The sequence below is a fragment of the Oryctolagus cuniculus genome, chromosome 17 (genome assembly GCF_051225735.1).
Source record: "Oryctolagus cuniculus isolate XC-2025 breed Fujian yellow rabbit chromosome 17, ASM5122573v1, whole genome shotgun sequence".
NCBI classification, from domain to species: Eukaryota; Metazoa; Chordata; class Mammalia; order Lagomorpha; family Leporidae; genus Oryctolagus; species Oryctolagus cuniculus.
This window is the reverse complement of record NC_142883.1, coordinates 59,725,885-59,747,876: the sequence shown is the minus strand read 5'-3', so window position 1 is coordinate 59,747,876 and position 21,992 is coordinate 59,725,885. Positions and strand designations below refer to the sequence as shown.

The 21,992-nt window shown below is 52.1% G+C and overlaps 1 protein-coding gene across 9 annotated transcripts in view; it reads left to right on the top strand.

The window, feature by feature from the left end:
• PIGL (phosphatidylinositol glycan anchor biosynthesis class L) overlaps positions 1-21,992 on the top strand; it is a 104,047-nt gene that overhangs the window by 64,108 nt on the left and 17,947 nt on the right. For 2 of the 9 annotated variants that reach the window (XM_070061470.2, XM_002719038.6), the window contains exons 4-7: positions 2,323-2,390; positions 5,645-5,676; positions 7,020-7,153; positions 12,414-16,600. In XM_070061470.2, the coding sequence (XP_069917571.1) occupies positions 2,323-2,390; positions 5,645-5,676; positions 7,020-7,153; positions 12,414-12,512 (333 nt within the window). In that variant the 3' untranslated portion in view covers positions 12,513-16,600. Of the gene's footprint in view, positions 1-2,322; positions 2,391-5,644; positions 5,677-7,019; positions 7,154-11,246; positions 11,510-12,413; positions 16,601-21,992 lie in introns of those variants that run through there. The other 7 variants (XM_051824461.3, XM_017348852.4, XM_051824459.3 and 4 more) reach the window with 5 other exon arrangements.

Genomic DNA, 21,992 nt, shown 5'->3' with positions numbered 1-21,992 from the left:
TTTTTTTTTTGACAGGCAGAGTGGACAGTGAGAGAGAGAGAGACAGAGAAAGGTCTTCCTTTGCCGTTGGTTCACCCTCCAATGGCCGCCACGGCTGGCGCACCGCGCTGATCCAATGGCAAGAGCCAGGTGCTTCTCCTGGTCTCCCATGCGGGTGCAGGGCCCAAGCACTTGGGCCATCCTCCACTGCACTCCCTGGCCACAGCAGAGAGCTGGCCTGGAAGAGGGGCAACCGGGACAGAATCTGGTGCCCCGACTGGGACTAGAACCCGGTGTGCCGGCGCCGCAAGGCGGATTAGCCTAGTGAGCCGCGGCGCTGGCCTGGTGATTCTAACATTAATCGGGGTCAGGACAGAAATACAGTGACTCTAACCGTTCAGAGACTTAAGTGAGTTCTGACCTCCTACTAAAGTCTTCCATTAAAGCAGTGGAAGATGGCCCATGTCCTCGGGCCCCTGCACCCACAGGGGAAGAGGTTCCAGACTCCTGGCTTCAGATTGGCCCAGCTCCCGCCATTGTGGCCAGTTGGGGAGTGAACCAGTGGATAAAAGACCTCTCTGCCTCTGCCTCCGTGACTCTGCCTTTCAAATAAATCTTAAAAACAAAAACAAAAACACTTCATTACCAACCACTTCCGCTAACTTTGTCAGTGTAGTGGTAAGTTGAGATTCACAGTGAGAGCTCCAGAGCATGATGGTAGGATCTGAAAATAGCTTCTTTTTTTTTTTTTTTTTTTTTTTAATTTTTGACAGGCAGAGTGGACAGTGAGAGAGAGAGACAGAGAGAAAGGTCTTCCTTTGCCGTTGGTTCACCCTCCAATGGCCGCCGCTGCAGCCGGCGCACCGCGCTGATCCGATGGCAGGAGCCAGGATCCAGGTGCTTTTCCTGGTCTCCCATGGGGTGCAGGGCCCAAGCACCTGGGCCATCCTCCACTGCACTCCCTGGCCACAGCAGAGAGCTGGCCTGGAAGAGGGGCAACCGGGACAGAATCCGGCGCCCCAACCGGGACTAGAACCCGGTGTGCCGGCGCCGCAAGGTGGAGGATTAGCCTATTGAGCCACGGCGCCGGCTAATAGCTTCTGAATTATCAAATCATGTGCATGCATGTGTGTGTGCACACGTGTGTCTGTGTATGTATGTCTTTGCATGTGTGTGTATGTATGCATATGTGTGTGTGTTCAGTGCCGAGCACGGTGAAGGGAACCATGTTCACATTCTATCCACTGGGACCCATCGGGGACCCTGGTGATAACCGTATAAACCTGACCATCGGCCCACACTGGCGTCGGCCCCAGCACCACATTCCCTCCCAGATGAGATGGTCCAGACTCAGAGAGAAGCAACTTCTCTGAAATCACGCACCTGGATGGCCGCTGGCCAAGTGAGAGTGCAGGGCTCCTAACCTCACACAGGGGTGTCTCCCTGCTGCCCTGCCCCCCTTCTCACACAGGGGACACTGGTAAAGAACGTGGGCTCCAAGTCCCAAGCCCAGCTGCCCTGCTCATCAGCAAGGTGACCCCAGCTTCAGCCTCTGCTTCCTGAACTTGCGGGTATTAGGTGGGGTTCATGCTGTGCCTGTACTCAAAGTGTCAGCTGCTCCAATAGGAACAGAAAGTTCTAGGCATGAAGTCAGCTTGTTCTGCAGACAAGAATGAATCCCTTCCCTGCCTCCGCTCCAGGTCCCTTCATCCTTACCTGCGGTCACCTTCCTCCCTTTCTCACTTTCCCTAGGGACAGCTCACCCCAGCCCCCACATGCTGGATTTATTGTTATTCAAAAGATGCTTTGATTTTTCTAATCTATCTGGTCAGAAATGCAATGCTGTCACCTAGAAGGATAAACAGCTGTTGATGAATCTGTAAGAACGGAAACAGAGGCAGCCTGTAAGCAAATACACTTTTTCCATGGAGGGCACCCCGGGGCACGGGTGTGCGTTGACCCTCAAGCCTCTGTGTCCCTAGGGTGGCCCGAGGAAAAGGCATGTGGTAAGTCAGGCAGCGTCCGTATGACCAAAGGTCCCACAGCAGCCAGCCAGGAAAACAAAACGCGCTCATCAAGGGTGAAGCAGATAGGCAACAAAGAGATCCCGGGGAACCGGTGTTTCTAATACGGCTGGATTCCACTCTGCCCCACCGGCCAAGAGCACCAGGGCACCGCGAAGCCTGCGGGGGCGGGCCCCACTCAGCCAGCGCACTAGTTAGGCAGCACCGGCCTGTGCGCGCTCCTGTCTTTCCCAAGGGACTGGAGACGGCGGCGCCCTGGAGGTTGGGGTGAGGACTGGCGTCCAGATGCCCTGAGTGCCGACCCCGTTTTTTTCCACAGGTGGTGACGTTCGATGCCGGGGGCGTCAGCGGTCACAGCAATCACGTGGCTCTGCACACGGCAGTGAGGTGTGGCTCTGGGTGCTGGGGCGGGGCGGGGGGGGGGGCAGTGCTTCACTTGCTGAGGGGTCCCGCTTTCTAAAGCACTTTCCCCTGGTTATCTTAGCCCCAGGAATCTTTTTTTTTTTTTTTTAAGATTTATTTATTCATTTAAAAGAATAACAGAGAGGCAACAGAGAGAGAGAAAGGGGTCCAAGCACTTGGGCCATCTTCCGCTGCTTTCGCAGGGAGCTGGATCAGAAGTGGAGCAGCTGGGACTTGAACCAGTGCCCATATGGGATGCTGGCACTGAAGGCGGTGGCTTCACCTGCTATGCCATAGCTCTGGCCCCACCCAGTGAATCTTACCACTGAAGTATCACAGAGCCATGCGGCTCCCTGCTTCTCACCACGTATCTTCCCTGTTGGAAATCTCTCCCAAGCCTCAGGAGGAACGCTAGCCACCTAATGGGATGTCTTTTTAAAAATTTGTTTATGTATTCTGAGAGGCAGACAGACAGCAGAGAGTTCCCACCCACTGGTTCATCCCCAAAATGCCCACAACAACCAGGGCTGGGCTGAAGCTGGGAACCAGGAATTGAACCCAGGTCTCTCCCACAGGGGTGGTGGGGACCCAGTCACTTGAGCCATCACCAGCTGCCTCCAAGGGGCTGCATTAGCGGGAAGCTGGAGTCGGGAGCCAGAGCCAGCTGGGGAACCCAGGTGCTCCGATGCGGGATGAGGGCGTCTTACCCACTAGGCTAAACTCCAGCCCACCGCCCTCCACCACAGTGCTGCATTTTTTTTAACCCATGAATACTACAAAAAGGATAACTGATTTTCTATTTCTCTCTTTGCTTTTGGCACTAAGCAAAACTTGTAGGAGTTAAGTCCTGAGAAACAGTGCGCGCCTGGCTTCATCGTCTGTGGTCTCCCCTTCCCCTTGCTTATTTTGCCGTCTTCCCCTGTGGATTTTGTGCACGTCCTCCCCTCTCCCTGTGCAGCAGGAGGAGACATGCACAGGACGTGAAATCTCACGGGTCCTCACAGCCAGCTGGGCTCACGGCACTTTTCTTGACTTTACCAGTAAAACCAGTGCAAGTGACTTCGGGTCATCCAGATCATTGGCCCTGTCCCCTGTCCTCCAGGGAGGGGCTCCTCCTGAGCCCCTGCTGGGCCTGTCCCAGCCACTGAAGAGGAAGAGGGGCGACAGGCAGCGAAGGCCCTATTTTACAACCTTCTCTTAAGGTTTGATATTTATCCAACGCTCTCAGCCCGGAGCAGTGAACCATGAGGAACTGGACATGACCCCCGTGATCATTAAGTCCACCTGCCTCAAGTGGTTTGCCCAGCGCCTCAAGGCGCAACCATGGCAGAGGCAGTACCAGAACCCAGGGGCCCTGTTCCCCATCCATTATTCTGTCAGATGCCTGTCAAGGTCAGTCCAACCCAAGGCCCCTCCAGCCTTGTCCCTGAATTGTCTGACACTTAGTGGAAGATGCTAGAAATTTCTGCCCATACCCTCTTTCCAGACAGCCCTCACCGTGCACTTGACTGTGGAGTGAGGGGCACCTGTTCTCCCCTCCTGTAAAGACAGACCACCGCTGAGGAGGACAGGGGTTGCTGGCTGCATGAGGTCCTTTCAGATTCAGGAAAGACGCAGCCCCTGGTTACATCAGATACACAGTTTTTGAGGAAGATCGGGGTAAATTGAGGCAGCCCAGGAGTGATCCTCCCATCCATGTGGTTACCCTGAGGCCTTGGACTTCCACTGGCATGGATAGCAAGCCCCGCAGAGAGCTGGAGAGACGGCCCCAGCTCATTCTGGATGCACACAGAGCCTTGTGGGGTTTTCACCAAGTGTTTGCACTGATCCAGAGAAAAGATCAGCTTGGGTCTGCTGCAGACAAGCTGAGGACGTCTCAGTAGGGGCCAGCGCTGTGGCGCTGAAGGTTACACCACCACTCGAGGTGCCCCCTTTCCACATCGGAGTGCCTGGGATTGAATCCCACCTCCACTTCCAATCCAGCTTCCTGCTAGTGTGCACCCTGGCAGGCCGCCAATGATGGCTCAAGTGCTCGGGTCTCCTGTATGGAGTTCTTAGCTCCTGGCTTTGGCCTGGCTACTGGGGAGTGAACCAGTGGATGGAAGATCTGTTCTCTCTCTCTCTCCCTCTCTCTCTCTCTAAGATGCAGGGTCACCCAGGACACCCAAGGTGGACTTGGCTTGCCCCTTGCAGTCTCCCTGAAGTGGGGAAAGCAAGAGGGGCTTCATCCCAGCAGAGAACCCCGGGGGACCACCTTATGCAGGCAGAACTGCCTAGGGCCACTGCCCTTAGGAGAGGTGCCCGCCACTCCCGGGTCCTCTCCCCAGTGATGTTGGCCACTGGGCTCCAGACAAAACAACTGACGGGTGTGCCTGCCCATCTGCTTTTTTAACACCGTTCTCTCCTCGCTCGCCTCCCAGCTCCCGCCTGCTGGCTCCGTTCGACTCTTTTCAGGCCTCGTCTGTCTTCACCTTCTTTGTCACGTTGGGCCTTACGTCCCACTCTGCGAAGTGCTGTTGTGACTTGTCCGGTGCCAATCCAGCCTCTGGCCACAGCTCGGCCTCTCCCTGGTTCCCCTCCTGCCAGAAGCCCGTGGCACCCACAGCTCCCTGCCCAGTCCATCCTGGTCTAGATCCCTTGGTGGCCAGGGGCTGTGAGTGCGATTCCAGGCGTGTGCCTCCAGCCTACCTCCTTCCTTGGGTATTCTGACCACCTCAAACTCCCAGCATCCCCCAGGACAGGTCACTGCATTCTCCAGCTGCTAGAAACCCTTTTTGGGCTCCCATCAGTGGCTCCCTCCTCTCTAGGCAATGAGCACGAATGGCCTGCACTGTCTGAAGGTGGGTGGGAGTGGAGGAGGTCAGAACAGAGAAAGGAAATATCAGGAAAGAAAAGTCAATTAATATTTCTCAACAGTCTCCCTTCATGCCCCCATGCTCCACCGAACTAAATACAAAGATGAAAAAAAATAGTCTCCCACTATACTCAGAATTCCAAGAGAAACGCTTTAAAGGCAGGATCCAGGGCAGCAGTTACTTTCATCTCTAAAGGGCAAAGCATGGCCCAGGGTGCCTCACAGGCCAGGGACGACTGATGGTCGTGAGCAGGGTGCCCACCCTGGACCCTTCCGCTCTAGCCAGAGGCGTGCAGTCCCAGCATCTGGAACTCCACAGGGCGGGGCGGGGCTGGCCCCTTCCTCCCAGGGCCCTCCTCTCACTCCTGTCCCTTCCTTCCTCCAGGGCTCTACACTCTAATGGGAAGTTGCCTAAAGGTAAGGCTGGCCTCTCTTGCCAAAGGCCACTCTTTGCCTCCCTCCCAGAAGCTTATTAGAGGGAAATTTGCAAACACACAGAGACCAGCCCCAGGCAAAGCAGACCCAAGGGTAGGCTAGGGCCGCCAGGCTGTATCCATCAGCAGGTGCTTGCCCTGTGCCTGTCTAGCTTTCTCCTGGAGCAGGTTTTTCTCACACCCCATCCCCACCCCCATATCCTTTCATTCTGGCCTCCAGACTCATATCCCATCCCCCAGTTAGTTAGCCAGGTTGTAAATTAGCTGGGCGCCTTTTCCTATACATTCCTATGGTGTCCCCCCACCCCTGACCCTTGACCCTTCACCTCAGGATGCCCACACTCAACCTCTCTGAGCCAGTTTCTAGCCCCACCTACCTCACAGGAGCGGTGTAAAGATCTAAAGGATGCCGGCGCCGTGGCTCAATAGGCTAATCCTCCACCTTGCGGCGCCGGCACACCGGGTTCTAGTCCCGGTCGGGGCGCCGGATTCTGTCCCGGTTGCCCCTCTTCCAGGCCAGCTCTCTGCTATGGCCAGGGAGTGCAGTGGAGGATGGCCCAGGTGCTTGGGCCCTGCACCCCATGGGAGACCAGGAAAAGCACCTGGCTCCTGGCTCCTGCCATCGGATCAGCGCGGTGCGCCGGCTGCAGCGGCGGCCATTGGAGGGTGAACCAACGGCAAAGGAAGACCTTTCTCTCTCTGTCTCTCTCTCTCACTGTCCACTCTGCCTGTCAAAAAAAAAAAAAAAAAAAAAAAAAGATAAAAAAAAATTTATTTAAAAAAAAAAAAAAAGATCTAAAGGATGGAAACACAAGTAGCGTGTGCCCTTTTCTCCGTGGGCCTCCTGGGCTCACCCAGCTGTGAGCTCTTTGCAAGGTGTCTGTGGTCCATTTGGTTCTTGTCAGCCCTGTGAGACAGTCAGGCTTCACACCATCAGCTCCATTGTACAGATGCAAAAACTGAGAGTCAAGAGTGGTGGAGGGACTCTCCCAAGGCTGTCAGTTCCTGAATGACAGAGCTGGAGCCGGGTCTGTCACCTCCCAGGGCACAGATTCCCATGGCCACTGCCTTTCCCCTTGGCCGTGAGGTCAGCAGAACTCAGCCCACCTGTAGTGGGCAGGGGGTGGTCAGCCAGCCCTTCTGTGGCCCTTTGGCTCTTTCTGTCTGCAAGAACAATGCACAGAGAGCAGCTTTGGTGCCACAGAAACACCTGGCAACGCTGCCACCACTGGCCTGCCCGGCCTGGAGCCACGGTGAGGAGGGCGGGCCAAGCTGGCTGGGAGGGGAGCTGCAAGGCCCTCACGCCCCCCTGCGCCCTCCCCCCAGGGTGCTCTGTGCTCACACTTCAGTCTGTGAATGTGCTGCGCAAGTATCTCGCCATCCTGGACCTGCCCTGGTCTCTGTCTGCTCCCCAGGATGTCCTCTTCGTGCTCACCGGCGAAGAAGTGGCTCGGGCCAAGGTGAGGAATGCGAATTCCCCGGGCACCCCAACTCAGCTCCATACCCCAGACTGCCCAGCTCCTCAAAACCTCACCTTCCACAGGGGCTCACCCTCTGTCCTGAGTTAACCTTTTTTTTTTAAGATCTACTTTTTATTTTCTTGAAAGACAGACTTTGGGACAGACAGAGAGGGACAGGCAGAGAGGGAGAGAACTTTCATCCACTGGTTCGCTCCCCCAGTGGCAGCAATGGCTGAGACTGCGCCAGGCCAAAGCGAGGATCCAGGAACTCCATCTGGATCTTCCACATGACGGGGGCCCCAGCACTTAGACCATCTCTCGCTGCTGCTGGACCAGAAGTGGAACAGCTGGGACCCAAACCCGTGCCTGCATAGGATGCCAGCGTCCCAGGCAGCAGCTTTACAAACCGTTATGTCACAATGCCAGCCCCTTATTGAACATTTTGATTTGTGAGTTTTCCACTATTCTACATGGAGCACTGGTCCCAGGTTGAATCTAAGGAGAGTCAGGACCTACCAGAGCCTCTGGAGACAGCCAGTGGGGCAGACCACCAGAAGCCTACTTGGCACTGAGGAGAAACTGGGACCAGGGAGGCCCCCCTGGTGAGAATGGTCAGCTGGCATGGCGTCAGCTGATGATGGCTCCAGTGCTGGGGTCCCTGCCACCCACATGGGACATCCAGCTTGAGCTCAGGCTCCTGGCTTCCGCCTGGCCCTGCTCTGGTTGTTCTGGGCAGTTGGGGAGTGAAACAGCAGAGGAGCGGCCTGTGTATCTGTCATTCTCCATTGCTTGCTTGCTTTTCTTCTTCTTCTTTTTTTTTAAGATATATTTATTTATTTGAAAGGCAGAGTTACAGAGAGAGGTAGAGGCAGAGAGAGCGAGGTCTTCCATTTGCTTGTTTACTCCATAAATTGCCACAATGGCTGGAGCTAGGCTGTTCTGAAGCCAGGAGCTTCTTCCAGGTCTCCCATGCGGGTGCAGGGGCCCAAGGACGTGGGCCATCTTGTACTGCTTTCCCAGGCCATAGCATAGAGCTGGATTGGAAGTGGAGCACCTGGGACTGGAACTGGTGCCCATATGGGATGCCGGCACTGCCAGTACTTTAACCCACTATGCCACAGCGCTGGATCCTCTTTCTTTCTTTCTTTCTTTTTTAAAGATGTTTTTTAAGATTTATCTATTTATTTGAAAGTCAAAATTACAGAGAGACAAGGAGAGACACAGAGAAAGAAAGATCTTCCATCTGCTGATTCACTCCCCAGATGGTTGAAACAGCCAGGCTGGGCCAGGCTGAAGCCAGAAGCCAGGAGCTTCCTCTTTATTTATTTCATAAATAAAAATGGGCTAAATAGCTAGTCCACCACATCCATGGATCCAACCAATCTCAGACAGAAAACATTCAAAAACCACTGCATCTGTACTGAACACGTACAGATTTTTTTCTTGTAGTTATCCCTAAACAATAGTTTAACAGCTATTTATCTAGCATTTACCTTGTATTAGTTATTATAAGTAATCCAAGATGATTTAAAGTATATGGGAGGGGCAGGCATTTGGCACAGAGGTTGATAAGTCTCTGTTTACGATGCCTGCATCCCGTATCAGAGCACCTGATTCCAGTCCTGCCTCCTCCACTTCTGATCCAGCTTCCTGCTGATGAGCATCCTGGGTGACAGCAGGTGATGGCTCAAGTGCCTGGGTCCCTTCCACCATTTGGGAGACCTGGAAGGAGTGCCAGGCTCCTGGCTTCAGCCTGCCCCGGCCCTGGCTGTTGCTGGCATTTGGGGAAAGAACAAGCAGACGGAAGATCTGTGTGTGTGTGTGTGTGTGTGTGTGTGTGTCTGCCTTCCAAATAAAATGAGAATAAATCAATAAATAAAATAAAGTAAATGGGAGGATATACATAGGTTCTAAGCAAATATTATACAATTTTATATAGGGATCTTGAGTATCTGCAGATTTCAGTGTCATCAGGGGTTCTAGAACCAATACCCCGAAAGTACTGAGGGACAACTGTATGCTCAGTATATTTCCTAGCAAAATATTTAAAAATTCAGCTAGATGCTGTTTATAAAAAAAAAACACACACAAAAATCATAAAATCCTAACAAAAGTTTCAAAATGAAAGGATTAAAGGAAAAAGACTGCAGACACAACTTACAGAAAGACTGTACATATATCCAGCTGATTTTCATTACTTGGATACATTCTAGAACGTGATCATGGACATTGAATTAGCGAATGCTGAATGCTGAACCGTTGGGTTCACAGGAAACACAGGGTTAGGTTCCTGTGAGCCTCTAGTCACATTTTATATATATCTGTGTGTGTGTATAAGATTTATTTATTGGGGCTGGCGCTGTGGCAGTGGGTTAAAGCTCTGGCCTGCAGCCCCAGCATCCCCTATGAGTGCTGGTTCAAGTCCCAGCTGCACCACTTCCTATGCAGCTCTCTGCAGTGGCCTGGGGAAGCAGTAGAAGATGGCCCAAGTCCTTGGGCCTCTGTACCCATGTGGGAGACCTGGAGGAAGCTCCTGGCTCCTGGCTTCAGACTAGCACAGCTCCAGCCATTGTGGCCATTTAGGGAGTGAACCAGCAGACCCCAATCTGTCTGTCTATCTCTACCTTTTTCTGTAACTGTGTCTTTCAAATAAATAAATAAATCTCAGTTCACAGAGAAAGAGAACTTCCATCTGCTGATTTACTCCCCAAATGGACTCAACAGCCAGGGCTGGCCAGGAGCACGGAGCTCCATCTGGGTCTTCCACATAGGCGGCAGGGGCTCGAGCACCTGAGCTGTCTTCCTCTGCCTTCCTAGGCACACTGGAAGGAAGCTGAATCCAAAGTAGAGTCACCAGGACTCAAATCAGCACTCCAATATGAGAAGCTGGCATTACAAAGGGAAGATTAACCTGCTACACCACAATGCTGGCCCCTAATAATCTGATAGATTTACTTATTAATTTGAAAGGCAGAGTGACACAAATGGCTTAAATGGCCGCAAGACCCAGGCATAGCCCAGGCCAAACCCGGAAGTTGGAATTCCATCCAGGTCTCCCACGTGGTGGCAGAGACCCAGGGATTCGAGCCACCATCTGCTGCCACCCAAGATGCAGTAGCAGGAAGCTGGCTCAGGAGCTGAGCAGCATCTGAAGCGGTGTCTCACCGCACTGCGCCACAACGCCCACCCCCACCTTTATTATTTACAACTTGGTTTATCACAAGTACACTTGCATATTAGAGTTCTACATGTTCTGACAATAAGTAGGAGTTTTTTTGCATAAAAGTTTGCTCTGGGGGGCAGGCTTTGGCATAGCAGTTAAGACCCTGCGTGGGACACCCACATCCCATGTTGGAGTGCCTGGGTTCCACTCCTGACTCCTCTTCCAGTCTCAGCTCCTGCTAAAGCACCCTGGGAGGCAGCGGGTGATAAGAGCCAGGTGGAGCTCGGGACTCCTGGCTTCGGCCTGACCCACCCCCAGCTGTTGTGGGCACTTGGGAAGTGAACCAGTGGATACAGGATATCTCTATCTCTCCCTCTGCCTTAAATAAAAAAATGTTTAAAAAGTTTGCAAAGGGGACTGGCATTGTGGCATAGCAGGTAAAGCTGCTGCCTATGACACCAGCATCCCATGTGGGTACCAATTCGAGTCCTGACTGTTCTACTTCTGATCCAGCTCCCTGCTAATGTGCTTGGGAAAGCAGCAGAAGATGGCCTTAGTCCTTGGACCCCTGCACCCACGTGGGAGACCCAGATGAGGCTCCTGGTTCCTGGCTTCAGCCTAGCCCAGCCCTAGCCATTGCAGTCATTTGGGGGGAGTGAACCAGCAGGTGGAAGATCTCTCTCTGTCTCTCTCTAACCATCCCTTTCAAATAAATAAATATTAAAAGTAAAGTTTGCAATGTTACAGCTTAGACAGGTAATCTAAGTACAGCATTTAGAGAAAAGCAGGCTGCAACGTTTACATATGTTTGTCTAGTTAAATCACTTGCTGTAATCTACTCTATTTAAAAACCAAACTGTGCAGCGCCGGCACCCCTGGTTCTAGTCCCGGTCGGGGCGCCGAATTCTGTCCCTGTTGCTCCTCTTCCAGGCCAGCTCTCTGCTGTGGCCCAGGAGGGCAGTAGAGGATGGCCCAAGTGCTTGGGCCCTGCACCCCATGGGAGACCAGGAGAAGCACCTGGCTCCTGCCATCGGATCAGCGTGGTGCGCCAGCTGCAGTGCACCAGCCGCGGCGGCCACTGGAGGGTGAACCAACGGCAAAAGGAAGACCTTTCTTTCTGTCTCTCTCTCACTGTCCACTCTGCCTGTCCAAAAATAAATAAATAAATAAATAAATAAATAATAAAAACCAAACTATATGAGGTCTGAATAACAAGATTATGTATTATTCCCCACCAGGTGGAAGAGCTAACCCACCTCTGTACTATAGTTTTTAACATCTTTTTTTTTTTTTTTAAAGATTTATTTATTTATTTTAAAGGCAGAATTGCATAGAGGCAGAGGCAGAGAGAGAGAGAGAGAGGGAGGTCTTCCATCCGCTGGTTCACTCCCCAAATGTCCACAGTGGCTGGAGCTGTGCTGATCTGAAGCCAGGAGCCAGGAACTTCTTCTGGGTCTCCTACACAGGTGCAGAGGCCCAAGGACTTGGACCATCTTCTACTGCTTTCCCAGGCCATAGCAGAGAGCTGGATCGGAAGAGGAGCAGCTGGGACTTGAACCAGCATCCATATGGGATGCCAGCACTGCAAGCAGTGTCTTTACCTGCTATGCCACAGCGTTGGCCCTAGTTTTTTTTTTTTTATCTTCTTCTAATAAGGACTGTGTCTTCCCATCTTTCCTAATTCAGAGGAGTCTGGGCACAGTGCTCTAGCGTGCTTGTGTCGGATTCGTGAGGGAGCAGAGTGACATGATTAGAAATGTAAGCACTAGAGACAGATGGTTCTGGGTTCAGACTTCAGCTCACTGCCTGCTAGCGATTTGAGCCTGGTTGTTCCATTGAGGCGGTGTGTGCAGGCTGCTCTGCACGCCTCCTGGCATCCCCCAGGGAGCGCCCTGGCTACCATCAGCACCATCTGCTGTCATCCCAGGGGAGGAAGCAGCACTTGGGAAGGAGGCGGAACCCAGAGAGGTTCGTGGGTTACAGGCAGAAGGCAAACAAGGCTGTGGCACGATGCGTGTTGGTGGGGGGCTAGGTGTGGAAGGCTCAGGGCCAGCCGCAGTGCACCTGCCCCATAACTGTGCTCTGTGCCTCTCCTAGAGGGCCATGTCCTGCCACCGCAGCCAGCTCCTCTGGTTCCGCCGCCTCTACCTTCTCTTCTCGCGCTACATCAGGATCAACACACTGCACTTCCTCTGAAGCCTCGGACAGTATTCAGATCCAAGGAACAATGGAGTGAAAACAGACCAGGAAGTCCAAAGAGCCTGGCCTGGAGCGGGCCTCCCTCCCTGAGCCAAAGGAGGTCCCAGCCGGAGCAACCTCCACCAAAGGAGGCCTCTGCCATCCAGGTGCCAGCATCTGCCTCTGGGGGAAAAACAACCAGGAAGAACCGAAAACAAACCCCGGGGCAACAACAGCCACCCTGCTGCCACCTCCAGTTCTCGTGGAGAACACTTTGCACAATGGCACAGTCAATGTCAAGGCCCTAGCCCAGAGCCCGGGCAGATTGCTGTTATTATAAATGATTGCAGACACGCGTTAAAAACACTTCCCAGAGGATGGCCCGAGTGCTTGGGCCCTGCACCCCATGGGAGACCAGGATAAGCACTTGGCTCCTGCCTTCGGATCAGTGCAGTGCGCCGGCTGCAGCGGCGGCCATTGGAGGGTGAACCAACGGCAAGGGAAGAACTTTCTTTCTGTCTCTCTCTCTCACTGTCCACTCTGCCTGTCCAAAAAAAAAAAAAAAAAAACCACTTCCCAGATGTGATTTTCACGTGGTTCCCAAAGCAGCTGTCTTAATTCGTTTTCTGTCGCTGTAACTGCATCCCTTGGTATCCGTAGGGTTCTCCAGAGACACAGAACCTGTATTCGATTAGCCCACAGCCATGAGAGGCTGAAAAGTTACACAAGGCCATGTCCGAGATGGAGAGCTAGGGAAGCTGGCAGCAGCTCAGGCCGGGAAGCTGGATAGGCTGATGATGCAGTCCTCATCCAAGGCCAAGGCTCGAGAGCCCCCCAGATGGCTGCTGGCCCCAGTCTCCGAGTCTGAAGGCCAAAGAACCCGGACTCTGCTGTCCAGTGGCTTCAGCAGCCCGCTGTACACGTACAGGCATGCAAATGATACAACCTGTGTGGCGGCCAGTCCAGCAATCTCTAATAAAATGATATACTCTTTTTCAAAGGTGCATTTATCTGTTTGAAAGACAGAGTGACAGAATGAGAGAGAAAGAGAGAGAGAGAGAGCTTCCATCTGCTGGTTTACTCCCCAGACGGCAACAACAGCGAGGTCTGGGCCAGGCCAAAGCCTGGAGCCAGGAGGAGCCCTGCATGGGACACAGGGACACATCAGCAGGGAGCTGATTTGGAAGCAGAGTAGCCCGAGACTCCAGTATCCCAAATAGCAGCTTAACTCACTGTGCCACAGTGCCTGCCCCCAAATTATATACTCTTCCACTAACTGGCACTGTAGACTTATTCCACATGCCATAAGTGATATGAAAAAGATACATATCGAAACACATTTAAAAGAGGAAAATGCTGAACCTGTCCAAATGTCCATCAATTAAGGATTTGTTAAATAAGTAGTGAGAATACTAGTAAAATATAACATTACAAACCAATTTTTAAAAAGTATGTATTTATTTGAAAGGCAGAGAGAAAGAGAATCCTCCATCTGCTAGTTCATTTTCTAAATGGCCACAACAGCCAGGGCTGGACCAGGTCAAAGCCAGGAGCCTAGAGCTCCATCCTGATTTTCTACATGGGTGGCAGGGGCCCAGTACTTGGGCCATCAGCCACTGCCTTCCCAAGCACATTAACAGGGAGCTGGATTGGAAGTGGAGCATCTGAGACTCGAACCGGCGTGCTAGTATGGGATGCCAGAGTCGCAAGCAGTGGGCTAACATGCTGTGCCACAACGCCAGCACCCATACTTTTTTTTAAAAAAATAATGCAATGCATTGACATGGAAAGATCTCCAAGGCATATTAATAAGTGAAAAATACACATTGTTAACAAATGCAACCATTTGTGAGGGGCAACACACACACACACGTGAGTGTGTGTAAACATATTAGGGTTTTTTTTTTTTTGGTAACAGCTCATTTCTGAAAAAGGGAATTGGATGAGAGGAGTGGAATGGAAACTTTTTATACCTTTTTAATTTTGTACCATGTGCATATATTATTCAAAAAATAATTTTAAATCAGAGTTTATTTTTTTAAAAAGATTTATGTATTTATTTGAAAGGCAGAGTTACACAGAGAGAGGAGAGGCAGAGAGAGAGAGAGAGAGAGAGAGGTCTTCCATCTACTGGTTCACTCCCCAATTGGCCACAACAGCCAGAGCTATGCCGATCTGAAGCCAGGAGCCAGGAGCTTCTTCCAGGTCTCCCATGTGGGTGCAGGGGCTCAAGGACTTGGGCCATCTTCTACTGCTTTCCCAGGCCATAGCAGAGAGCCGGATCAGAAGAGGAGCAGCTAGGCCTCGAACCAGCGCCCATACAGGATGCTGGCACTTCAGGCCAAGGCATTAATTCTCTGTGCCACAGCGCCGGCTTCCAAATCTTAAGAGTTTAAGAAGGTATGTGGGTGGTGTGGGTGTAGTGGCACAGTTGATTAAGCCACTGCTTGGGACGGCCACATCCCATATCTAAGTGCTGGTTCAAGTCCTAACACTTCTGCTTCCAATCCACTTTCTTCTTCTTCTTCTTTTTTTTTTTTTTCAGAAAGAATTTTTTAAAAAGTCTTTAAGTACTTTGTTTCTTAAAGATTGATTTATTTATTTGAAAGGCAGAGTTAGAGAGGGAGAGAGGAAGAGAGGGAGAGAGAGAGAGAGAGAGAGAGAGAGAGTCAGGTCTTCTATCCACTGGTTCACTCCCCAAATGATGATCCCAATAATTGGAGCTGGGCCAACCAGGAGCCAGGAGCTTCTTCTGGGTCTCCCACACAAGTGCAGTGGCCCAAGGACTTGGGCCATCTTCCATTGCATTCCCGGGCCATAGCAGAGAGCTGGATCAGAAGTGGAGCAGCCAAGACTCAAACTGGCGCCCATATGGGATGCCGGCACTGCAGGAAGCAGCTTTACCTGCTACACCACAGCTTTGGCTTCCCCAATCCACTTTCCTGACAATATGTCCCGGAAGGAAGCAGATGACGGCTGAGGTTCTTGGGCCCCTGGCCAAGCCTCAGCTATTAAGGGCCTTTGGGGAGTGAAGCAGCAGATGAAAGGATGAAAGATATCTCTCTCTCTCTCTCTCTCTCGTAGATGAAAATAAATAAGCATTTTAAAAATATTTATGTATTTATTTGAAAGGCAGAGTTACAGAGAGGCAGAGAGAGAGAGAGGTCTTCCATCTGCTGGTTCACTCCCCAGATGGCAGCAATGGCCGGAGCTGCACTGATCCAAAATCAGGAGCCAGGAGCTTCCTCCAGGTCTCCACATGGGTGCAGGGGCCCAAGGATTTGGGCCATCGTCTACCGCTTTCCCAGGCCATAGCAGAGAGCTGGATCGGAAGTGGAGCGGCCAGGACTTGAACCAGTGCCCATATGGGATGCCAGTACTACAGGTGGCAGCTTTACTTGCTACAACACAGCACTGGCCCCAATAAGCATTTTTTTAAAAGAAACATATGAGGGTATTTAAAGGGGTTATGGAAAATTGAATTAAAAGATAAACTTATTTTGGTGTAAAAAGTTTTGGAACTCATTCATAGTTTTTCATGATACACATTTTCCATGAACTTTTAGAAGACCCCCTCACATATAAAATTTCAAATTGTTTTTGCACCAAAATACACTTATCTTTTTAACCACTTGTTTATTTGAGGGGCAGAGAGAGACCGATAGCAGTAGAGAGACAGACAGAGAGCTGCCGTCTTCTGGTTCACTCCCCAGATGCCCACAATGGGCGGGGCTGAAGCCAGGAGCTGGAAACACACTGTAGGCCTCTCTCGTGGGTGGTAGGAACCCAGCCATTTGCGACATCACCTGTTGCCTTCCAGGGTGTGTATGGAGCCAGGTGTGGAGTCAAAACCCCCTCAAACTCAGATACTCCAGTACTTGCTGTGGGAGACACACACACACACACAGGCACCTTACCTCTCTCCAGACACCCACCCTTTAAATACATTTTCTGTGACCTTTGGAAGCACCTGTTGGTACGAAATTATCAATAATTGCTTCTGGGTAGTGAGTAGCTGGGACTTCTTTTCTCCTTTGTCTTACTGTACAATCCAACCTTTTTCCAATGAATAAAGTAAAAAGTCTAGGAGGAAAATTAAAAACAAACTACTGTGTCTGCTGGTCAATGTCACATGAGCACCAACTCCCAGACCCCTCTCCCCATCCATGCACCTTCTCTGAGTGTCACAGCAGCCAGGCAAGCACTTGGAGACTGGGCGCACCCAAGGCCAAGGGACCTTCAAGGTTCTATGAAGAAGACGGGACCAGGATGAAGTTCTCCCTGGTGCCAGGAGACAGACGAGCGACAGCAGCCCAGGGCGGAAGGAAGCCCCTCCTGGTGCCTCGGTGGGAAAGGAGTTTTGTAGGTGGCAGGCAGCCCTGGGGACCCATGTACAAGCCACAAGCGAGTCTCTGGGCACACTCTCCAAGGCAGCCCTTCCTCCAGACAGACACGCCCCCTCCCCAGGGCACAAGCCTGCACGAGCATCTACTCGGCCAGATGCCCTGTGTGGTTAACAACCTGCTATACTAGCCAGCAACCCTGAAGCCTGGGGCACAGAGCAGATTTTCCTAGTTCCCTGAAGGAGCATGGGAAAAAAAAGAGAGAGCAAGGGAAGTCCCTCCCCCACTGCTTCCGCCCAGCAGAAAAAGATGGCAAGCCGCTGAGTATACCCTTGGAAGGGTCCAGGCGCACCCCCTCTCCTGCTCAGGCCGAGGCTGCCAGTTCTCACCCTGCCCCAGAGGAGCAGAAACTGCTGTCCTCCCTCCCCCCAGTACCACCACTCAACATTGGGCCACTGCTCTGAAAAACCTTGCTCAGGCCGGCGCCGTGGCTCACTAGGCTAATCCTCCGCCTTGTGACGCCGGCACACCGGGTTCTAGTCCCGGTCGGGGCACCGGATTCTGTCCCGGTTGCCCCTCTTCCAGGCCAGCTCTCTGCTGTGGCCAGGGAGTGCAGTGGAAGATGGCCCAAGTGCTTGGGCCCTGCAACCCATGGGAGACCAGGATAAGTACCTGGCTCCTGCCATCAGCGTGCTGGCCGCGGCGGCCATTGGAGGGTGAACCAACGGCAAAGGAAGACCTTTCTCTCTGTCTCTCTCTCTCACTTGCTCAGGAGCTGCCAGAGGTGTGACACAGGCGGAACCCTCACTTGGGGTGGGGGTGGGGGGCTCACAGGGAGGTGGAGCTCCATGAAGTGGCAGTTAATGGATTATGACCATGATCAACCATCAGAACTGGCCAAGACATAAAAAAAAAAAAAAAAAAAAAAGGCAGCTCAGCCGTGGCCAAATCAGTGAACTGGAGTATCAGGTAGCCGATATACTCCTGTCATAGAACAAAGAGGGGGCATGGAAAGCATGGCAGAAAGAGAGTTGAAAGCACAGCTCAAGGAGACCCAAGGTGAAGGAGGAGAGGCCATGGAGAGATAGGGACCCGTGGATGACAAAGGACAGCGTGTGTAACGTGAACAGAGGGGCCCACCGAATCCTGAACAGCTTGGACCTTTTTGAATCTTTAAACATTTTTAAAAATATTTATTTATTTGTTTGAATGTCAGAGTCATAAGAGAGAGAGAGAAAGAGAGAAATCTTCCATTGGCTGCTTCATTCCCCAAATGGCTGCAATGGCTGTTGCTGGGCCAGGCCAAAGCCAGGAGCCTGGAACTCCGCCGTCCAGATCTCCAAGCACTTGGGCCATCTTCCGATGATCTCCAAGGTGCATTAGCAGGGAGCTGGATTGGAAGTGGGGCAGCCGGGACTCAAACTGGTGCCTATACAGGCAGTAGCTTTACCTGCTACACCACAACGCCGGCTCCTCCTTCAGAACATTATTGAAAACAGATTAAACGTGGAGATGCTCCAGGTCTCTGTTCTCTAATGTTAAAAAATATTTTATGTAAAAAGCAGATGATAGTGAGAAAGGGAGATACAGAGAGAGATTTTTCCATCTGCTGGTTCACTCTCCAGATGGTCACAAAAGCCGGGGCTGGGCCAGGCTGAATCCAGGAGCAAGAACTCCATCTGGGTCTCCCGCATGGGTGCAGGGACCCGAGTACTTGGGACATCTTCCACTGCTTTTCCTAGGCCATTAGCAGGGAGTTGGATGGGAAACGGAGCAGCCAGGACACCAACTGGCGCCCATACTGGATGCTGGTGTCACAGGAGGCGGCTTTACTAGGCGGCTTTACTAGCTAGACCACAGCGCCACCCCAACAAGCACATGTAGTTAACTTTTTTTTTTTAAACTCTTCTTTTTTTATTTTATTGATTGATTGATTGGACAGGCAGAGTGGACAGTGAGAGAGAGAGACAGAGAGAAAGGTCTTCCTTTGCCGTTGGTTCACCCTCCAATGGCTGCCGCAGCCGGCGCACTGCGCTGATCAGATGGCAGGAGCCAGGTGCTTCTCCTGGTCTCCCATGGTGCAGGGCCCAAGCACTTGGGGCATCCTCCACTGCACTCCCGGGCCACAGCAGAGAGCTGGACAGGAAGAGGGGCAACTGGGACAGAATCCAGCGCCCCAACCGGGACTAGAACCCAGTGTGCCGGCGCTGCAGGCAGAGGATTAGCCTAGTGAGCCGCGGTGCCGGCAGTTAACTTATTTTTTGACAGGCAGAGTGGACAGTGGGAGAGAGAGACAGAGAGAAAGGTCTTCCTCTTGCCGTTGGTTCACCCTCCAATGGCCGCTGCAGCCGGCGCACTGCGCTGATCAGATGGCAGGAGCCAGGTGCTTCTCCTGGTCTCCCATGGGGTGCAGGGCCCAAGCACTTGGGCCATCCTCCACTGCACTCCCGGGCCACAGCAGAGAGCTGGACTGGAAGAGGGGCAACCGGGACAGAATCCGGCGCCCCGACCGGGACTAGAACCCGGTGTGCCGGCGCCACAAGGCGGAGGATTAGCCTAGTGAGCTGCGGCGCCAGCCAGTTAACTTCTTTTGATACTGTGGTGGCGAATCCTTTTCTTCTGTGCCGTGTAGATAAGCAGACACTGTGGCGATGCAGAAACCCGACTTATCCCCTTCCCGAGTGGAAACTCTATTACAACGCGTATTCCACTTTGCACCCCGCCCCTTGCCTGCAGGCAGGCAGCGCAGCACGCGGGTCACAGAAGCAGGTCCTCCAGGTCAGCAGACAGTGCCCAGGCAGTGACCTGGCCCAACGACCTCAGCTGGCTCAGGAAAATGGCAGCTTTGAATTTTGAAGAAGTTCCACCAGTAGGGACAGGCATTGTGACACAGAGAGTTAAGTCACCCCTTGGGACACCCACATCCCAGCTAGGAGTGCTGGTGGCCCTGCCACCTATGTAGGAAACCCCAATGGAGAACCTGGCTCCTGGCTTTGGCCTGGACGAGACCCGGCTGTCCTGGACATTTGGGAAGTGAACCAGTGGATGGTAGATCTCTCTGTGACTGTCTCTGTCTGTGTTTCCCTGCCTTTCATAAATTAAAATAAACTTTAAAATTAAGAATATTGTAAAGAAGTTAACTACCTTATTCAATTTAAGAAAATCAGCAATGGAAGCCAATGAGGAGAGAGATTTAATAAGGATGAAAGATAAAAATAAATGAAACCAATAGAAAGAAAAAGCTTTCTTTGAAAAATAAAATAAGCCTACACATGGCAAATCTGATTAAGAAAAAAGAGAAAACGGGGTGAGTGTTTGGCTTGGCAGTCGCGATGTCCACGTCCCATAGTAGAGAGCCCAGATTTGATTCTGGGCTCTGCCTCCTGATTCTGGTTTCCTGTCAAGGGCAGACCGTGGGAGGCAGGGGCGATGGCTCAAGTAATTGGGTTCCTGGACTAAGATCCAGTCTCCCAATATCAGCACCAGCCAGGACCCACTGCAGCCACTTGGGGAGGGAAGTGACCCAGTGGACAGGAGCTCCCTGCCCCTCAAACAAGTAAAAACCATTAAAAAAAAAAAAAAAGTGTAGTTATTGGGAACAGAATGGTTTTATAGTCACAAAAATGGAAATACTGAAAAAAAATTACAGGATTTTATACAACTCCGTGGCAAAAAAAAAAATCTAGAAGACTGGATGATTTTCTAAGCAAATAATCAGATTCCCACACAAACCAACCACGAGGAAATAAATGGGGTGGGATTGCCTTATCTCAAATGCATTCACACCACATCAAGCGCGCACACCCAAGACCTGTAGGTGGCGCTGCCCCACCCGGGTTTCCCGTGGCAGTGGCTGTTTGCTTTCTTTGCAGAGCCCTTCTGGGAGACAAGGTGGCGGAGCGGGTCGTGCGTGCAGGGCAGGAGTGGGAGGGAGGGGAGATGAGCCAGGGTTTGTAGAGGGCTGGGAGCCCTGGACAGACTGATGTTGGCATACTGGACAGCTTCCGTTGAGTCCTTGCAGAGTAGAAGAATGCTGTCATTAAACTAAGCACTTCCAAATCTCCCACCCTCATCTCCCCAGAGTAATTCCAGCTGGGGCTGCTGACGTGCGAGTATAGGTATGGCAGAGAATTAGCACCAATCAACAACCGGATCGGCTCACTAGGCTAATCCTCCACCTAGCGGCGCCAGCACACCGGGTTCTAGTCCCGGTCGGGGCGCCGGATTCTGTCCCGGTTGCCCCTCTTCCAGGCCAGCTCTCTGCTGTGGCCAGGGAGTGCAGTGGAGGATGGCTCAAATACTTGGGTCCTGCACCCCATGGGTGACTAGGAGAAGCACCTGGCTCCTGCCTTCGGATCAGCACAGCGCGCCGGCCGCGGCGGCCATTGGAGGGTGAACCAACGGCAAGAGGAAGACCTTTCTCTCTGTCTCTCTCTCACTGTCCACTCTGCCTGTCAAAAAAAAAAAAAAAAAACACCGGATCATATGCTTGAGCATCTACTCTCCCGGTGAAAACAGACCCAGTAACCACAGAGGAAATGTGAAAGGTAATTAGAACCGGGTTAACAGTTTTAGAAGGTTCCTAGGCTCGATGGGTTTACAGCTGCCTATGCATAAGACAGAAAATTAGTGGCCGACGCCGTGGCTCACTTAGTTAATCCTCCGCCTGCGGCACCGGCATCCCATATGGGTGCCAGGTTCTAGTCCCAGTTGCTCCTCTTCCAGGCCAGCTCTCTGCTGTGGCCCAGGAGGGCAGTGGAGGATGGCCCAAGTGCTTGGGCCCTGCACCCGCATGGGAGACCAGGAGGAAGCACTTGGCTCCTGGCTTCGGATTGGCGCAGCGCTGGCTGAGGCGGCCATTAGGGGAGTGAACCAATGGAAGGAAGACCTTTCTCTCTGTCTCTGTCTCTCACTGTCTAACTCTGCCTGGCAAAAAATTAAAAAATAAACAAAAATGAGAAAATTAGAGAAGCACTCTAATTCTTAGACGTAACAGAAGATGATGTAGCATAAGAAAAAGAAACCCACGGGCAATTTTTATTTTTTATTTATTTATTTTTTGACAGGCAGAGTGGACAGTGAGAGAGAGACAGACAGAGAGAAAGGTCTTCCTTTGCCATTGGTTCACCCTCCAATGGCTGCCGGGGCTGGCGCA